The sequence below is a fragment of the Epinephelus fuscoguttatus genome, linkage group LG3 (genome assembly GCF_011397635.1).
Source record: "Epinephelus fuscoguttatus linkage group LG3, E.fuscoguttatus.final_Chr_v1".
Taxonomy (NCBI): domain Eukaryota; kingdom Metazoa; phylum Chordata; class Actinopteri; order Perciformes; family Serranidae; genus Epinephelus; species Epinephelus fuscoguttatus.
Genome location: NC_064754.1, coordinates 43793478 through 43810138, shown reverse-complemented (window position 1 = coordinate 43810138; position 16661 = coordinate 43793478). Strand labels below are relative to the sequence as shown.

The 16661-nt window shown below is 41.1% G+C and overlaps 1 protein-coding gene across 1 annotated transcript in view; it reads left to right on the top strand.

Moving 5' to 3' along the window:
* The window catches only part of si:dkey-237i9.1 (SEC14-like protein 1), a 47988-nt gene that overhangs the window by 24129 nt on the left and 7198 nt on the right, over positions 1-16661 (top strand). Inside the window, exons 3-14 of the mRNA XM_049571095.1 lie at positions 5572-5721; positions 5987-6118; positions 8720-8848; positions 9418-9691; positions 10012-10121; positions 10418-10607; positions 12060-12148; positions 12403-12473; positions 14559-14730; positions 15048-15182; positions 15338-15472; positions 16082-16333. Of these exons, the coding sequence (XP_049427052.1) occupies positions 5572-5721; positions 5987-6118; positions 8720-8848; positions 9418-9691; positions 10012-10121; positions 10418-10607; positions 12060-12148; positions 12403-12473; positions 14559-14730; positions 15048-15182; positions 15338-15472; positions 16082-16333 (1839 nt within the window). The remainder of the gene's footprint in view (positions 1-5571; positions 5722-5986; positions 6119-8719; positions 8849-9417; positions 9692-10011; positions 10122-10417; positions 10608-12059; positions 12149-12402; positions 12474-14558; positions 14731-15047; positions 15183-15337; positions 15473-16081; positions 16334-16661) is intronic.

The window sequence follows — 16661 nt, the reverse complement described above, 5'->3', positions numbered from 1 at the left end:
GTGCTCTTGCTCAGTTGAACATGGTGGAACCCTCTGCAAAAGCTGTCCAAAGTGTGACTTAAGAGTATAATAAAAAAAAATTTATTTATGTATTACTTGGCTTTCATAAATATCATACTTTTAAGTTCCTATGATTGGCTGGTTAAGACTCATTCACTGTGGTCAAGGGGTGTCTTACACCTGCTGACCCTACTTACTGCAACCCAAGTTAATATAGGCTACCTGCTGTATTCGATTTGTGCATTTAGGCTCTATTTTCTACTTTGTGTGTATGTGTGTGTGAGAGTGATCAAGGGGATGCACTAACATAATAACATGAATGAAGGCAAGGCTTTAATAAATTGACTATTGTATTTAATTATCTGTGAGTTGCTATTTTCTTTATTAAAACTTGGCTAATATACATGATATATCGGCAGGTAGCATTAGCCACCGTATTGATTTCTCATATTAATCAGCCATTATAAAGCCATAATACATGTACGTTCTTAACATTTATTATGAATCTCAGCTGTGACATTAATTCTCCTTGTTGCGTCGGGTCTGCTCAGCAAACTCCATGCATACACTTTAGGTTTCTACTTAGATATATATCCTTTATTTAACCAGGTAAAAGCCTCATTAAGATTGCAGATGTTGTAGCATTGAGGACGTGCTACTGAGGTATGCAAACTCTGTTTTGCAATACACACTAAACTGTTTTCTTTTTGTTTAACTTGTAATAATCCTACACCCTTGACACTTTCTGTCATTTTCTTTGGCATCTCTCTCGCTCTTTTCTTGTCCCTCTTCCTCCATTGTGTTGCAGTTTGCGCTTCACATCCATGTTACTGCTGCGCAGGCTATCAACAGTGAAAGTACCATAATCGCGTTGTGCAACTTAAACAACCATCCATGTGAAACACAGCGCACTGTACAGATGTACTGGATAGTGGAGGGCTTTTTTCCTTCTCACATTTTCTGAATTGATTGATATTCCATGGGCCAGATGGGAAGCTTTGGTCGGCTGTATGTGACCTACAGGCGTAAGTGTATCATACACTTAGGATCGTAAGTTAATCAGATGATCAGATTTGACCACATTGGGTTTTTGTGTATTTTAAAATGCCAACAGTGTAGCCGAGCAGCATGCCCTTACATTCCCTGATTGAGGAATAATAACATGACCTTCCTGTTTCCTGTTTTTAATACTATAACAGCTGGGTTATTTTCAGTGCACAAGGGGCAGCAGCTAAAAGTTTTTTTTTTTCATTAAGCAGAACAAGGCTCTAATATTTGTTCCTGTTAGTGGCTTGTAGTTTATGACTGCCCATGGCAATTGTGGTTGAGTTTATCGTTGACGTATGGTTGTTTTTAATGGGTGAAACTGATGTTTACAGTCAGTGCTGTTGTGCTGACGGCAGTACAAAGCCTGCAACCAGTGTTCCAGAGCATCAGGGCTGAAAAACAGAGCTCAGCATTCACTCAGTCAGGGGACAGTGGGCAGCTGAGTGGCTCAGTAACCCTGGCAGCGGTATGCCAGGAGCGGCTGAACCCTACTGACTGCCTACTCGCACACAAAACAACAACTGACGCTGCTGCTGATCAACATACTAAACAGGCTAAGGCCTTGATCACACAGAAAGCATTTTAGCAGCTGGAGGCAGCTTTTTGTAATTGTTTTTAATGGGAAAGAAGCTTTTTGCTTGCTGTTACTACGTTTCTACGTTACTACGCACCTTGTGTTTCTGTGCTCTAGATGCCTGGTGTTTTTGCTTGAGTGCTCTGAACATCAGTTGAAAAAACTTCAACTTAGAGCAGAAAAGCGCCCCATGTCACCTCTGTCATTGGATGATTTGAGAGGTGGGCCTTCTGTGGTGGTCATGACAACAAGTTTACAGTTGGTAAACGTTGGAGGAGAAACTGGTGGTAGCAGCTGCTGGATACCCAGAGCTATACAACTTTACAAACAACAGTTACCACAATATCAATAGAAAACATCAGGCATGGAAGCATTGAAGTGCAGAACCTGAAATGGCCATCATGGAGGCAAAGTTCCTGGACCAACTGGTGGTACTTCCCCAGGATCCACCCTTTTTTTTTAGGGTCTCCAGTATCCACACAGGTCTCTGTTTACCTGTGTCCATTTTAGTGATAAGCTACTAATTACTGTGATATAAATAAAATAAATATGAATAAATGGTAGATTGGTCACACAGTAAGGTTAGGGTAAGGAGATGGCGTGGTTGTCTAGTGTTGTTTTACGAGGGGCATTCAATTTAAAAAAAAAAAAAAAATAGCCCCTCAGGTTTTGCAGCCTGCAAAATGCTTTCTGTGTGATCGGGCCTAAACCTACCCTTTGTTTCATTATTTGGACATGCTCAGAGCAAGATAATTTTGTTTGAACTAATCAAAAAGATAAAACCTGTATATTGACAGCCCCATTGATACAAGTGGATAGTTAGTGGTAGTTCAGATATCTAACATCAGTTTTTGTTCAGCTAGGTTGAATTTTAAGCTCCATCTTCTGTCACAGTGATTTCTATTATCATGGTTTTCACAGTTGCTAAAAGACATTGGTTGTCCTGTGTGCCACAGAACACAGCTCCTTTATCAGCAGGACTCAGCTGACTCCAACTCAGCAGTCTTTGCCTTTTAGTCTGTCCCGACTCTTGTCTTATCACCAGGCATACTGTATGGGGCAATCCAAATACCTCATAGTTCCCTGCAAATTGAACCAATGATTGCAATTTTTTGGGCCGATCCCAATTTCCGATTTGCAGAGTGTTTGGACGGCCAATTCCGATTTCATTTTTATCAAACCACAGCACACAAGATTGCAATATTTTCTATCTTCTATCTCTGCAGTTAAGTTTAACATGGACAATTAACAACTTTCTCCTTCTCTCTTTTGAGGTGTGTGCATGAATGATAAAGGTGAGAAGCCATATCTGTAAGAATTGAGTGTAAAGCTATTTTTCCTTTTGTTTATTTCAGAACCACACACATAGGCTACACACTTGTTGTGAACTTCCTGCATTGAAAATTAAAGTATCCTCTCGACCCTGAATCTCTGGCCGGAATCATTTACTCCATAGTTGTCCTTCCCAAACCAGTGTGTCCCTGAGGTCCCCTTCCTCACATCGCCCGAGCCGTGAGTTGCACATGTGCGTGTGTGTGCGCTGCTGATGTCACAATCAGTCAATCATGCGGCGCACCAGGAATTTGACTGGCGTTTTAAAGCGGCACATTTTAGACTGACCGACCGGTTGCAGGTCATGGCCGATCACGTGAAAACCGATTCCGAGCACTACATCGGTGCAAGCCTATTCATAATGATCAAGGATGACATCTTATAAATATTACATAGTCTGTAAATATTCGACATATAATATCACATGATAATGTGTAATCTGCATAATATTAATCTCTTTAGAAAACTACATTGTACGTTTTGTAAATTAATAATGGTTAAAGTGCACTGTGGAAACCAAACAGCTTTAGTTTCTGGGTATGTCCTCGATGATGAAGTGGTAGATTGGCACTGACACATTCCCCACATTCTTGATGTCTGTCTTTGCTTCCCTGTTCCTTTTTTTAACCACCATTGTTCTCACACGTGCACTCATAGATATATTCGTTCATTCATATCCTGGATACCTAAGTTTCAGAATTGAGAGTTGTTAAAAATGAGGAAATATCCTGTTGGTTTTTGCAGTAAGGATAGATGACGCAGGAGTCTCAGACCAGCTCAGTGTTATGACTAACTTGGCCGTCTCCAGCACACAATATCATGACCATCACTCAGTGTGCTGTTGACTTTTCAGTCTAGTTTGGTGTTTAGAGACTTTCCAGTTTTACAACCACGGCAATCAGATCTGAGATGGAAGGACAGTTGTGATAAACACAAGGAAGGAATGGCTGCTGTGGTGCGGTGTGACCTTGGGCACAGTGGCTCTTATTGTGTACTGAGGCCTCTTTTGTAAAAGAATTAAAAAGTGCTTTATTTGAGTCTGGGCCATTCTTTGCTGAGGCTTGAGTTACCACGTTTGGGACCATGCAAAGTTGAAGGAGCTTTTGCTTGGCCTCTCACTTGTTTACTGCAATCAACTGTTCTCTGCCCACCTATTCAGATTCTTCAGCCCTTCTTGGCTCAGTACCTGCATTGCTACAGAATACGTGAATTTTTTTTTTTTTTTAATTACTTTTATGTAAGCTGGCATTCCAAGATTTGTAGCTGTGTGGTATTTTTGTAAGATTAATTTATCCTTTGTCTTTCAAGTGTATTTATTAAAATCAACATCAGCATAGCTTTTTTTTAAATAAGATCTTTTCCAGCTGTTGTCCCAGAGCAGTACACAAGAACATAATGTTTAGGAAGCAGCTTAAAAAAGTTAACTCCCTGCATAAATTCCTTAAATTTGAAAGTGTATAGTTTTAACACTGAAATAAGACATGAGCAGTCGTATGTTTGTTACCAGCCAAATAGTCTGGTTTTCAGCCAAGCTGTTAAGGTTTGTTGTGTAGGAATGAAGGTGATATATCAGCAAAAAAGAATATAATGCAATAAGTATAGTAGGTTTTCTTAAGTGTATATTACCTGAAAATAAGAATGGCAGTGTTTTGATAACATAGGGAGCAGATCCTTGTCTACCGAGATCACTATATTGCACTGCCATGTTACTACAGTTGCCCAGAACAGACAAACCAAACACTGGCGGTCCATTCACATTTTTGCGTTGATGAGCAGCATTGGAAAAACAATGATTTTTAACGTGAAACTGTTTTATTCTGTGTTTGTACCGGTTTAAATTAGCTGGTTGGTTTGTTTTGGAGAGGAAGATACCTCTGTCTCTCAGTAAAAACCTCCTGAACGTCTGGATCTGAAGTCATTTTAGGAAAAAAAGCACACATTAGCAGTTGCTAGACTAATGGCCCAGCTCTGACATGCCAAACAGCATCAGAGGAACACTGATTTATAACTGCTTTATTCAGTGTTTTTGCTAGTTTTTTGCGAGTCTGTTTTGGAGAGGAAGAGACCCTTGTTGATAATTCAGCTTCTGGAAAAAAAACCCTCTTAAGATAATAAGGTAAACACACATTCATTTATCAGATAAAAAATGTAAGCATACGTTGCAGGCACTGAGCGAGTGGCCTGTTTGCAATGTGTCAAACTGCGTAGAAGTTAAGTGAAACCCTGATTTGTAATGTGAAACTGCTTTTTTCAGTGTTTTTAGTGGTTTAACTCACCTGGTCTGTTTGTTTTGAGGAAGAGACTTCTGCGGATAATTCAGCCCGTGATTAAAAATCTCCTGAACCATAAACACTGAAGGAATCCTAGTCTAGTGAAGTTTCAGTTGGTTGCAATCTGCAGTCCTCACCACTAGATGCCACTAAATCTCCTTAAATATTTTACACTGCTCCTTTAAGTTAAAAAAAAACTTGCTTTGCTGGTAATATTTTGTAAGCTACTGTGAACCTATTTTCTTTTCCTCCTACTTCATTCACAAGGTTGAAACTTGAAAGAGGTCTTTCCAGATTAAAAAAAATCACAGCGTTAGCTGACAGTTCTGTTCCCCCTCCTTATTTCAGGCCTATGAGCGCCGGTTCCCTACCTGTCACCTAATTCCCATGTTTGTGGCGAGCGACGTGGTAGAAGAGGAGACCAATGAAGACGGTTCCATCAACAAGGTTGAGCGACGCTGTGCCCTGGATGTTGACGCCCCGCGCCTGCTCAAAAGGGTATGTTGCAGATCAGATTGTCAGCTTATGTGCATCTAAAGCAGCGCACTGTGGTTATTGTGATTTTCTACCAACTCTTTATCACTGCCGGAGAGAATTAAATAGTTTTTCTTGAGTTGACAAGTTTTTATTTTTATCTCAACAGTTTAATAATTTGAGTGTGTTTATTTTTAACTCTTTGTACAGTAGTTTATTAAGCTGTCCTTCGATTTTGGCGTCCCATGTCAATGTATTTTCTTGTAATATGAGTTGTTGTGGTTTGCAGATTGCGGGTGTGGACTATGTCTACTTCATCCAGAAAAACACGCTGAACCGAAAGGAGAGGACACTTCACATCGAGTCCCACAATGAGACCTTCTCCAACAGGGTCATCATCCATGAGACGTGCTGCTATTCGGTCAGTAGCATACATACCCCACCGTCAATTAGTGCAGACTATTGTTCAAAAGCAGCTTATAGCACTCAAGTGCAAATATTTGTTTTACAGATGGACCCAGAGAGAGCAGTTTTTATGGCATGCTCAGCCCATTGATTTATAAAGAACCACACATCTATATTCTCACAGACAAATGAGCAAACACACACACATTCTGTAAAGCTGTTGTTCAGCTGCTGAACGGCAAGCTGCTGCCAGCACACCCATGTTAATGTTTGTGTCTCCTCTAATCTCTTCTCTGCTTCCCTGCACAGAAAGCCATGTTTAGACTTGCACTAAGCATGTTGCTGGCTCTCTCAGCCTGTCTCCCTGTGTGAATTATTCAGTCCGCTCAAATTCTGGCTGAACGGTCTCAAGTACTGATCTGAAACCAGCATGTCTTCCTTTTTCTACTGCCCGCACTTCTATGTGCTGCATGCTTTACTCTGACTTCAGATCTGCCCATTCATGAATGGATGTGCTCTGAGTTAATGAGGTCAAGCACATTGTATTAGCCTCCAACCAACTATAGTACTAATTTTAGGTCCAAGGCCGTACAGAGGTTCTTGTTGTGTGCATTAGCATACTGTGCTAACAGTAATTAGGATGGACAGCTCAATTAGACTGAGCTAATGGACCTGGCTAAAGCTGAAATATTTTGGTAGCCAAGGGTAATGAAGCTACTAGCACAGTGCCTTCAGAAAACTTTAAACTCTTGACTTATTTCTAAATTTAATGATGTTGCAGCTTGAATCAAAATGAATTGAAACTATTTGTTGAAATATTAGGGGTGTCCGATCAGATATTTAACTAAATGCTGATTAAATATTAACTGACACATTGAAACACATTGTAGCATTCTAAATTTGGGGCACATTATTTGTCACAAATGGCTTGGTCCAAATATTGAAGTCTTGATATAAAACATCGAAGTTGTTAAGCTTAATTATTGATATAATATGAATAAAAGTTTGACTGGGAATGCGACCCCCTAATTGAAACTGATATGAAGTGATATGCTGATGACAAGACCTATCAATCTGTTGCTACAAAAAAACTCACAGTGGAGTTATAGAGCAATGATTATTCTACCCCATAAACCAGGGGTCGGCAAGCTTTACTATCAAGAGCCACTTTTGACCCTAAAAAAAAAGTCTCTGGAGCCACAAAGCAGATTTTAGCCTTATTATTGTGTCTAAATTAGCCTATCAACATACTACCAGATGGAGATGAGCACTCATTAACATGTTTTACCTCAAGGTGGCTGCTCTGCGGTGGGCTATTATGGTTATTTGGTACTTTAACTTTGCAGCACCAGTGTTGAAAGTAAACACATCTGTCCATAACTATAAAATTCACTCTTTTCCTCCGAGAGTTTTCCTTTTTTCAGATATGGGATCCATAGCTAGCCTACCTTGGGAAACTTAAGAATAGCCACTGCTATTGAGGTTTTGCAAAATTTAGAAGAAAAGGCACCAGGTTATAGATGCATAATTTACATCTTAGTTGATGAAATGTTAAAATTTTGTTTTTATTTAGTGTGTCGGCAACACATTTTTACAATTGGAGAATGTAGGAATCTCTATACTAAGCCTACAACAATGACAAATGAAGAATGAATGAATGCCACAGGGAGCCACTGGAAAGCGACCTAAGAGCTGCATGCAGCTCTGGAGCCACAGTTTGCCTACCCCTGCTATAAACCATCTTTGACAGAGTAGTCACCAGCTGCAGAGAGCGCACAAACCCAATACAGCCAACTTAGTTTAATGTTGGCCTGCCATCAAGCCACTCATGGAGTTTAATGTTTACTAACAACACTGATATGATCTGCCACAGCTTTGTTTGTCATTTTAACCAGCAAAAGTGAGGATCAGAGCAAGCTTAAACTGAAAAGCTGCCATCTGAATGTTTTGTACCCTGCTCTTTGCTAATAATTTAAGACAGGAGAGATAACAGATGTGTTACCATCAGAGTTTAGTGAACTTGTGTATTTTGCCAGCTCGAGTGTCAGACGGGGTTAACAGAGTTAATCACCTGTGTGAATAATTTTATACATTCACGCTCTCTAATTTTTACTCCATTTTAAGACTCAGCTGTATTACTGGCAGGCTGAGGTGACAAAACAAAGGGGACTTCAGTAAAGAAAGGATCGAACTTTGTCTATCATTATTTTAGCTGATCATGCCAATCTATAAAAATATGCCCAGATCAGCTAGATACTGATCCTTTGCTGGAATGCGATAAGAAATAGATGGAAAGTAATTGTGCTTTGTGTTACTTGCTGATACTGATCAGCTAGTGTTGATGTCTTCCTTCAGTTTTGTCTAAAATAGACTCTGTTCTTTTTAACAACACACCAGAAACATGTATGTCCTTGTATATTTTTGTAAAATGCTGGCTAATATTACATGGACAGACTGACACACACGCCTACACACAGTGCACAGTGTGAAAATTGCTTGGTGCGTGCGTCATCATCGACTGAAGCTGGGTGTGTGGTTACCATAGTAACCTGGTCATCTTGTTTCTGCATGGGTATATAGTGTAATATACAGTATGTGTTTGTGTATGTTGGTTCAGGTTCACCCGGAGAATGAGGACTGGACGTGTTTTGAGCAGACTGCCAGCCTGGACATCAAGTCCTTCTTCGGCTTTGAGAGTACTGTGGAAAAGATTGCTATGAAGCAGTACGCCAGCAGTATCAAAAAGGTGTGTGTGTGTGTGTGTGTGTGTGTGTGTGTGTGTGTGTGTGTGTGTGTGTGTTCGTTACACGTAATCATTACATGTACATGTTTCCTGTGTACTTTCTGTGTGTACATAGAAACATTTACTACAGATGAGAAGTTGCTGTAATGTACTAATCATGCAGAACTGATATCAATCTGTTGTTTGGTGTTTTAGGAGCATGAGTTAGTCAGTCACTCTGTCTCATGCTGTATTGCATAAATAAGCTTATATAATCTGTTTGAGTGGACAGGGGTCTTTTGCTGTGGACCCAGTGAGTCATTTGCTTTCTTTTAGGTTGGACGTGGGCAATGTTGAATGTATTCTTTATATTATCTCTCTCAATTTGTATTACCAGACTCTTCAGTTGAAAGTACTAATGAATATGCAGAGCCTGAGCTGTTCTTGGTTTGCATAAAGTACATATGAAGTTATAGTATCATGAGTATTATTGGTCTGCATGCCAAATACCTCACCTAAATCTAAATTTTTGAATTCCTAGCCTCTTCTGCTATTTTTGCCAAAAGTCATTTCTTCACTTGTGTTCCTCACAGGGAAAAGAAATCATAGAATTCTACCTTAAGGAGCTCCAAGATGAAGGGATCACCCATGTACCTCGTTGGACTCCCTCCTCCCATCCCCTGCCTCTTCCCAGACCAACCAGCCTCTCCACCAGCCCACCTGTCCTCCCCAAACTCACGGTCACGCCCGCCGTTTCTATCCCGCTGCCCTCTGACAACAAGGACAGCACTTCTCAGGACGCTAAGCAGGACAGCAGCGCACTTCAGGCAGATAGCCTAACAGAGATCTTGGCGGGGACACCTGAAGGTCTGTTCCTGCAGATGACTGGAAAAAAAGAGCCAGTCCTCTTTGAATGTATTGTGTTAAATAGGGAAAATCTTTGTATTAGCACTTCAGTTGCACTGTTAAAATGACAGCAGAATACAGAGAAGAAAAGCAATGAAGCCAGTGCCTCATTGTTTTGTCATAGAGGTCATTCACATTTGAAAGTAAGTCTTGAATTGAGACAGACATGACAACATATTCTGGGGTTTTTGTATCATTAAAGCTGTGCACCACATATTATTTTACACTGAAATGTTTGACTGAATGGTGTTAATCGGAGGTGGTATAATTTTGTGTTGCAGATAAGTTGGATGCAGACTATATCAAGCGTTACCTAGGCGACCTGACCCCCCTGCAAGAGAGTTGCCTGATCAGACTTCGCAAATGGCTGCAGGAGACGCACAAGGGAAAGGTAATTGTTGAACATCCTTTGTAATGATGGAAGAAATCAGAATAGCTATTTTTAGGTATGTTGACATTTTATTTGAATCGTGTTTTTACAGTTGACAGTTACCAGTTACTTTTCACACAATAATATGGCTAACTGACCTACTCTTTGCTGCAATACCAATGGTCTATTTGAATTAGCCAGTTGATAATGACATTGGCAGTGTTGTTAAAGTCATGAAAGCTTTTGTTCTGTTGTTCAATTTATGTTTTTTTTTTTACAAATTGAGTGCAGTTTAACGCTCTCCCCTTACAATCCAGATCCCCAAGGACGAGCACATACTGCGTTTCTTGCGTGCCAGGGACTTCAACATGGATAAGGCACGGGAGATTCTTTGCCAGTCACTGACCTGGAGGAAGCAGCACCAGGTTGACTACCTACTGGAGACCTGGACCTCACCACAGGTCCTTCAGGACTACTACACCGGGGGCTGGCACCACCATGACAGAGGTAGGACCTGACAGAGGGAACCAGTTTGTGCAGTCGTCTTAAGGAAGAAACAAAAAATGCTCACATCTACAGCCATACTCAAAGACAGTTACACATTAAAACTTATTCTTCCGTGTGCACACCCATGGCAGTGAAAGAGCGCTTGTGATTTATGCAGGCTGTGTCAGAGATGGCTATACTTGGAGATAACTAGAGGAAGATCTCAATTCTCCACTTTTTATGGCGTGTTTACTAGGGCTAGGTATCATTTGGGTTTTTTCTATACTGGTGCTAAAAATAATATTTTGAAAATGGTACTGTTGCTTGAACAGATACTTTTTTTAAACAAAAGCACGCATAACAGTGGTCAAGGACGAAAAACAACTTTTTTTTAAAACTGCAAAGGAAAATTTTGAACTTTAAATTGAACAATATATTAACTCTTAACAGTTTAAAGTACTTAAATATGTAAACCTGAATAAATACAAAGCACTATCAACAATACTAAACACTTTAGTAATGGCTGAGCTTGTCACTTTAATGAGAACAGATGGGCCGCTTAAACAGTCCACCATAAGGGAGCATGGTCAGGTTCCAATTGAAGGTTAACTTTGCTCGCTAACTTCAGGGCTAACTCCTTTCACTTTAATCAACAATTGGAAAAGACCATTGAGACTCAATGACTTGCCCATTTTACAGTGAGTTGGGAAAAGGGTGGCATCATGGCTATATGGAAGCAATATGATGCTGAAAGCGCTATCACTAGCTGTACTGATACAACCGCTAACATAACTAGTATGCATGCTAGCCAGAGTGTGGACATAATAATTGTGTGTTGCGCCTTTTGACCTTCTAGCATAAGTGGAGTAGACAGTAACGAAATCTGAACATAAGTTGTCAGCTGGAGACGCGTGGTCTGTAGACACAGGCATGAACAGCGATGGGTCTCAGCTGTCCACTTGTGTTAGGATCACCGTAACGCATGCTAATACCAGGTGTAAACAGGCCCCTGTAGACTCAAGTTACACACACCACATGCACTAAAGTCATTCTCAGCAACCCACAACCTTCAGCCTTTCATGTGAATTTAACATGAGGCCAACTTGTCAGCACTACTAGGTTACCCAAACAGCTTACACACACTCACACACAGTCACATTCTTCATTTAGATGCATGCTGTGGATTCCTTGTTAAGGACAGAGGGTGACCGTTGACAATGTAAATCAAATTGAAATGACACATGTTCCCACATCAGTCAACACTTGATTTTCTCATTTCAGTCTTTCCACAACTATTTGCATGGGACCAACAGAGACAAAACATGAAAGCATTTCTGTGTATGCGGTCACTTATTGTCTTACACAACACAACACAACACAACACAAACTACGCAGACCTTTCCATGTAACATGAAGCCTTGTAGAATGTAAATCATGTGATGGCTCATGTAAATATTTTGTTTACTCCTCTAGATGGACGTCCTCTGTACATCCTGAGGCTGGGCCAGATGGACACCAAAGGGCTGGTCCGTGCTCTCGGAGAGGAGTCTCTGCTCAGACATGTAAGTAACACACTTCAAGTTTGCGTGTCTCAGTGTGTATCAGTGTAGGTCAATAAGATTACAGGTCAGGCAGTTGGTAGTTGGATTACAGGTTCGGGAATTAATGTACACTGGCATGTCCTGACAAGTGAATTAACACCAGGATGTATACACTACAGCACATATATAAATAGTCTGCTTATTTATAATGTTGCGTTCACTGTAAGCTCAAGTTACAGGTGTGAGACAGCTGAGGTCATGTTGTGTGTTTTCAGGTGCTGTCTATCAATGAGGAGGGTCTGAGACGCTGTGAGGAGAACACCAAGGTGTTTGGTCGACCCATCAGGTAAACCTTCAGCAAAGATCAATGTAGAGCTGAAAAACATAATCTATTTAATAGGTCAATGAAAAATGTCATAATCAGTTAATCTTGTTAAGCAAAACAGTCTCTAGTTCCACCTTCTCAGATCTGTAAATTTGCTGCTTTTCTCTGTTAAAAATCTTTGTAAACTCAGTGGCCCTCATTTATGAAATGACCATATGACAGAAAACTGGGTGTCATTTCCACTTAAAGCTTTTTATCAATGTGGGCGTGAGCGGAGGCTACGATCAAATCTAACGTCTGGTCTCAGCTTGTGTTCACAAGTTTGGGTCATCGTGGACTGGTGGTAAAAGCACAGTAAATCTGGCTGAGTCTGGGAATTGTTATGAGACCAAATTCTGACTGGCATCTGAGTATTTGCAGCCACAATAATCACTTCACAATGTAAAGCCACCACATGGACATGTGCTCTCTATCACAGCAGGCAGCTGCCTGGTACTATGGGACTGGCTCCAGGCTGACGGAAGGCTGAACTATGCTCGTGCCTGGCTCTATTAAAAAGTTTCTTTTTTTTTTCTTTTCCTTTTTTTAAACACTGACAAACCAAAGCATGTTTAGATCATTAAACATGAAACATTATCAAAGAGAAATAAATAAACCCTGCAGAAGTGAAAATATTAAAACACTAGTAGCCTATGGGTTATTACGTATTTACTGGAGTCTGGTTGGGACATAGGTGGTGTGTCTGTGTCTCCTCCACCACCTGCTATGCCGGTTGATACATATCATGGATGTATAAATTAGAAAATTCCACCCTTGAGATTGACTGTCCCTGCAACGCTGTTGATCGAAGCAGTAATTTCTTTCCATACTGCGTTTTTTCCCCGACTTCCTTTGATGCCAGAGTATGCCAGATAGAGCTAGTTGGGTTAAGTGGATATTTCTAGCTCAGAGAAGGTTCTCTTCTTGGCTGTATTATGTCTCTCCATGTCGTAAACTATAAAGGTGAGGCCTATAAACCCAGAATATATTGCAGCAGGATATTTAAATTGTTTTTAGTCGCTGCATTTATCAACACCCTGTCAATCCTACGCTGTGATAGGCAAGATAATAACTTCTCATGATTTACACGTGAACCCTTTGGTAAGATGATTACACTCTCACTTTTCACTGGTTTGTATGTTAAAATGAGAAATGAGGTCCATTTTTGGACTGTTAGTGTGACAAAACAAGTAATCTGGAGACCCCTGGGCCCTGGGATTTAATAATGGTTATTTTTCTCTATTTTGCCACATGCTCATACAAAATGTGCAGGGAAGTCTGAGATCACTAGAACGCCATAAAGAATACTAAATTGGAATAGGAGTAAAATGCTGTATACACTATTTGACAGAGGACAGAGTTCACCACACCTGATGTCCTGATAATTAATCAACAGCAATGAATAAAAAAATTAATCTGTATCAAAATTGATGATGAAATTAATTGTAAATTGCAGCCAAAGATCAATTCAGAGTTTCTCAGTATCTTTAAATGTGCATGTAGATTAATAGAAACGCAGGATTAGTTTAATGGAAAAGATGAAAGAACTTTATTTTTGTGACTACCAAGTAGCAGCAAGTTTGTGGGATTCAGTGATGAGTGAGTCTGGAGGAGAAGTATGTCCCCAAAAATGGAAAGAATGCACGAGGCTACTCGAGTGCACTGATTCAGATGGCAGAGGAGAGAGTGAGAGGGAGGAAACGGAGATGGAATCTGTCATTTGTCAGCCCTCTCAAACAGGAGGAGGTGGCTGGCCTAAGAGGCATGTGAGCTATGAATGGCTGTCACGTCACAGCCCTCAGCCAGGATAGATAGAGGGATAGGGAGGATGTGAATGGGGGGGGGGGGGGGGGGGGGGGGGGGCGGGTCCAGAATTAGCAAGCATTGCCTTCACCACTAAAGTCTCACTTCACGGTGACAGGTGCTAAGTGGTCGGAAAGAGGCTGTGGCCCAGTTGTATGTGAGTGTGTGTTTGTGGTGTGCGTTTATCCACTCTTTAATCCCCTCTCTCTCTCTCCCTTTCTCTCTCTCTCTCTCTCTCTCTCTCTCTCTCTCTCCTCTCTGTAGCTGTTGGACGTGTTTGGTAGATCTGGAGGGGCTGAACATGCGTCACCTGTGGCGACCAGGAGTCAAGGCGCTGCTGAGGATCATTGAGGTTGTGGAGGCCAACTACCCAGAGACTCTGGGACGGCTGCTTATCTTAAGAGCTCCCAGGGTTTTCCCTGTCCTCTGGACACTGGTGAGAACCAGGAGGGGGCACTCAGTACTCAAATAGTCTTGTACCAGTACCATAAACAGTACCAGTTTATGTGGATTTGTAAGGAGTTTCTAATGTGTGGTCCACCCTCAAATTTATAAATGGAGACATCATAAATATCCATATATTCCAGCACATTAGAACAGCACTAAACAAACCATACAAAAGACTGAAAATTCACAAACCACACCAAGCACATACATTCTGCTTTCTTCTTATTATTGCTGTCAAACATTTTGCCATGAAATAAATAACTGGGATACAACCAAAAACATATCCACATCTGTCTCTGCCCTCAGGTGAGTCCATTCATTGATGAAAACACCCGCAAGAAGTTCCTCATATATGCAGGCAATGACTACCAAGGTCCTGGAGGGCTGGTAGACTACATAGACAAGGAGATCATCCCTGACTTCCTAGCAGGAGAGTGTATGGTGAGTGTCTGATGTCTGATGACAACTGAAACTCTTAGCTTATCATTTGAGAATTTGATTTAATTCTGAGAATGAACTGGAGGCCACCCACATTGAGATCTCCTTTGCTGACCCACTTCTATGTGCGTGTTTTTTTTTGTGCGCATGCTCTGCAGTGTGAGGTACCAGAGGGTGGCCTGGTTCCCAAGTCGATGTACCGCACAGCTGAGGAGCTCGAGAACGAAGATGTCCGCTTGTGGACCGAGACAATCTACCAAAGTGCCAGCATCTTCAAGGGAGCTCCACATGAGGTGAGGCTCAACATAGAGCACCAAAGTGAGAAGAAAAGATTAAACGCCTGTGGTGGTGATTTAAATGAATATGTGGGGCAGGACAGCAGAGAGCTGCCTGATGTCGCTGATGAAAGCTTTGTTGAAAGGCCTGCCATCTAGTGGTTGTTTGTAGTAATTGACTTTGAATTCAGATGTACAAATGTGACATGTCTTTGAAACATAATCTGTATGCAGTGACATAGAGTTAATCACATTACATAATCACCCCTCTGGAAATGGTTATGATTTCATGCTGATGAGCTCATTACCTCACATACAGATGTTCACTTTTTCTCTCGTTGCTCCTTGTCACTGTCAGTGCATTTAATTTTGCACATTTAGCTGGCACTTAAATTTGAAGCAACATAAAATGAATACAATACTATGATGTTTAACTCATATACTACTGTTATGAATGGACAGGTTTACAGACATATTGCGCTGGCATTATTCTTGTAACCAGGAAAGGATTTATGTATGTAGAAATAAGAACTAAAGAGAGAGAGGTCAAATGTTTTGCTGTACTTTAGTTTATTTCTTGTGTTTCTCCCCCTTCCCCCCTCTTTTCCCCTCCCCGCCCCCAACCAGCTTCTGATTGAGATCATCGATGCTTCCTCAGTCATCACCTGGGACTTTGACATGTGCAAAGGCGATGTGGTTTTCAACATCTACCACTCCAAACGGGCCCCTCAGCCTCCACGTAAAGACCCCCTTGGAGCCCACGGCATCACCTCCCCAGTAGGCAACAACGTCCAGCTTATCGACAAGTCATGGACACTAGGGCAAGATTACAGCATGGTGGAGTCCCCGCTGATCTGCAAGGAGGGCGAGAGTGTGCAGGTGAGGTTCCACGATTGTGAACTGATGCATAATAGTCCCACCTTTTGTTTATTTGCCTACTCACTGGAGATAGCCGTAGCCGGAGGCATAAAGACCTAATTATGCATGTATGTCTGTATGTATGTTTGTATGTCTTTCCATCTCATTCTCATGAACACAATATCTCAAGAATGCCTTTAGGGAATTTCTTCAAATTTTGCCCAAATTTTCACTTGAACTTGAAATGATGAAATGATTAGATTTTGGTGGTCAAATGTCAAGATTATAGTGACCTCATTTATCTTATACTTGCGAACACTGTATTTCAGCAACATCTTGCAGGGAATTT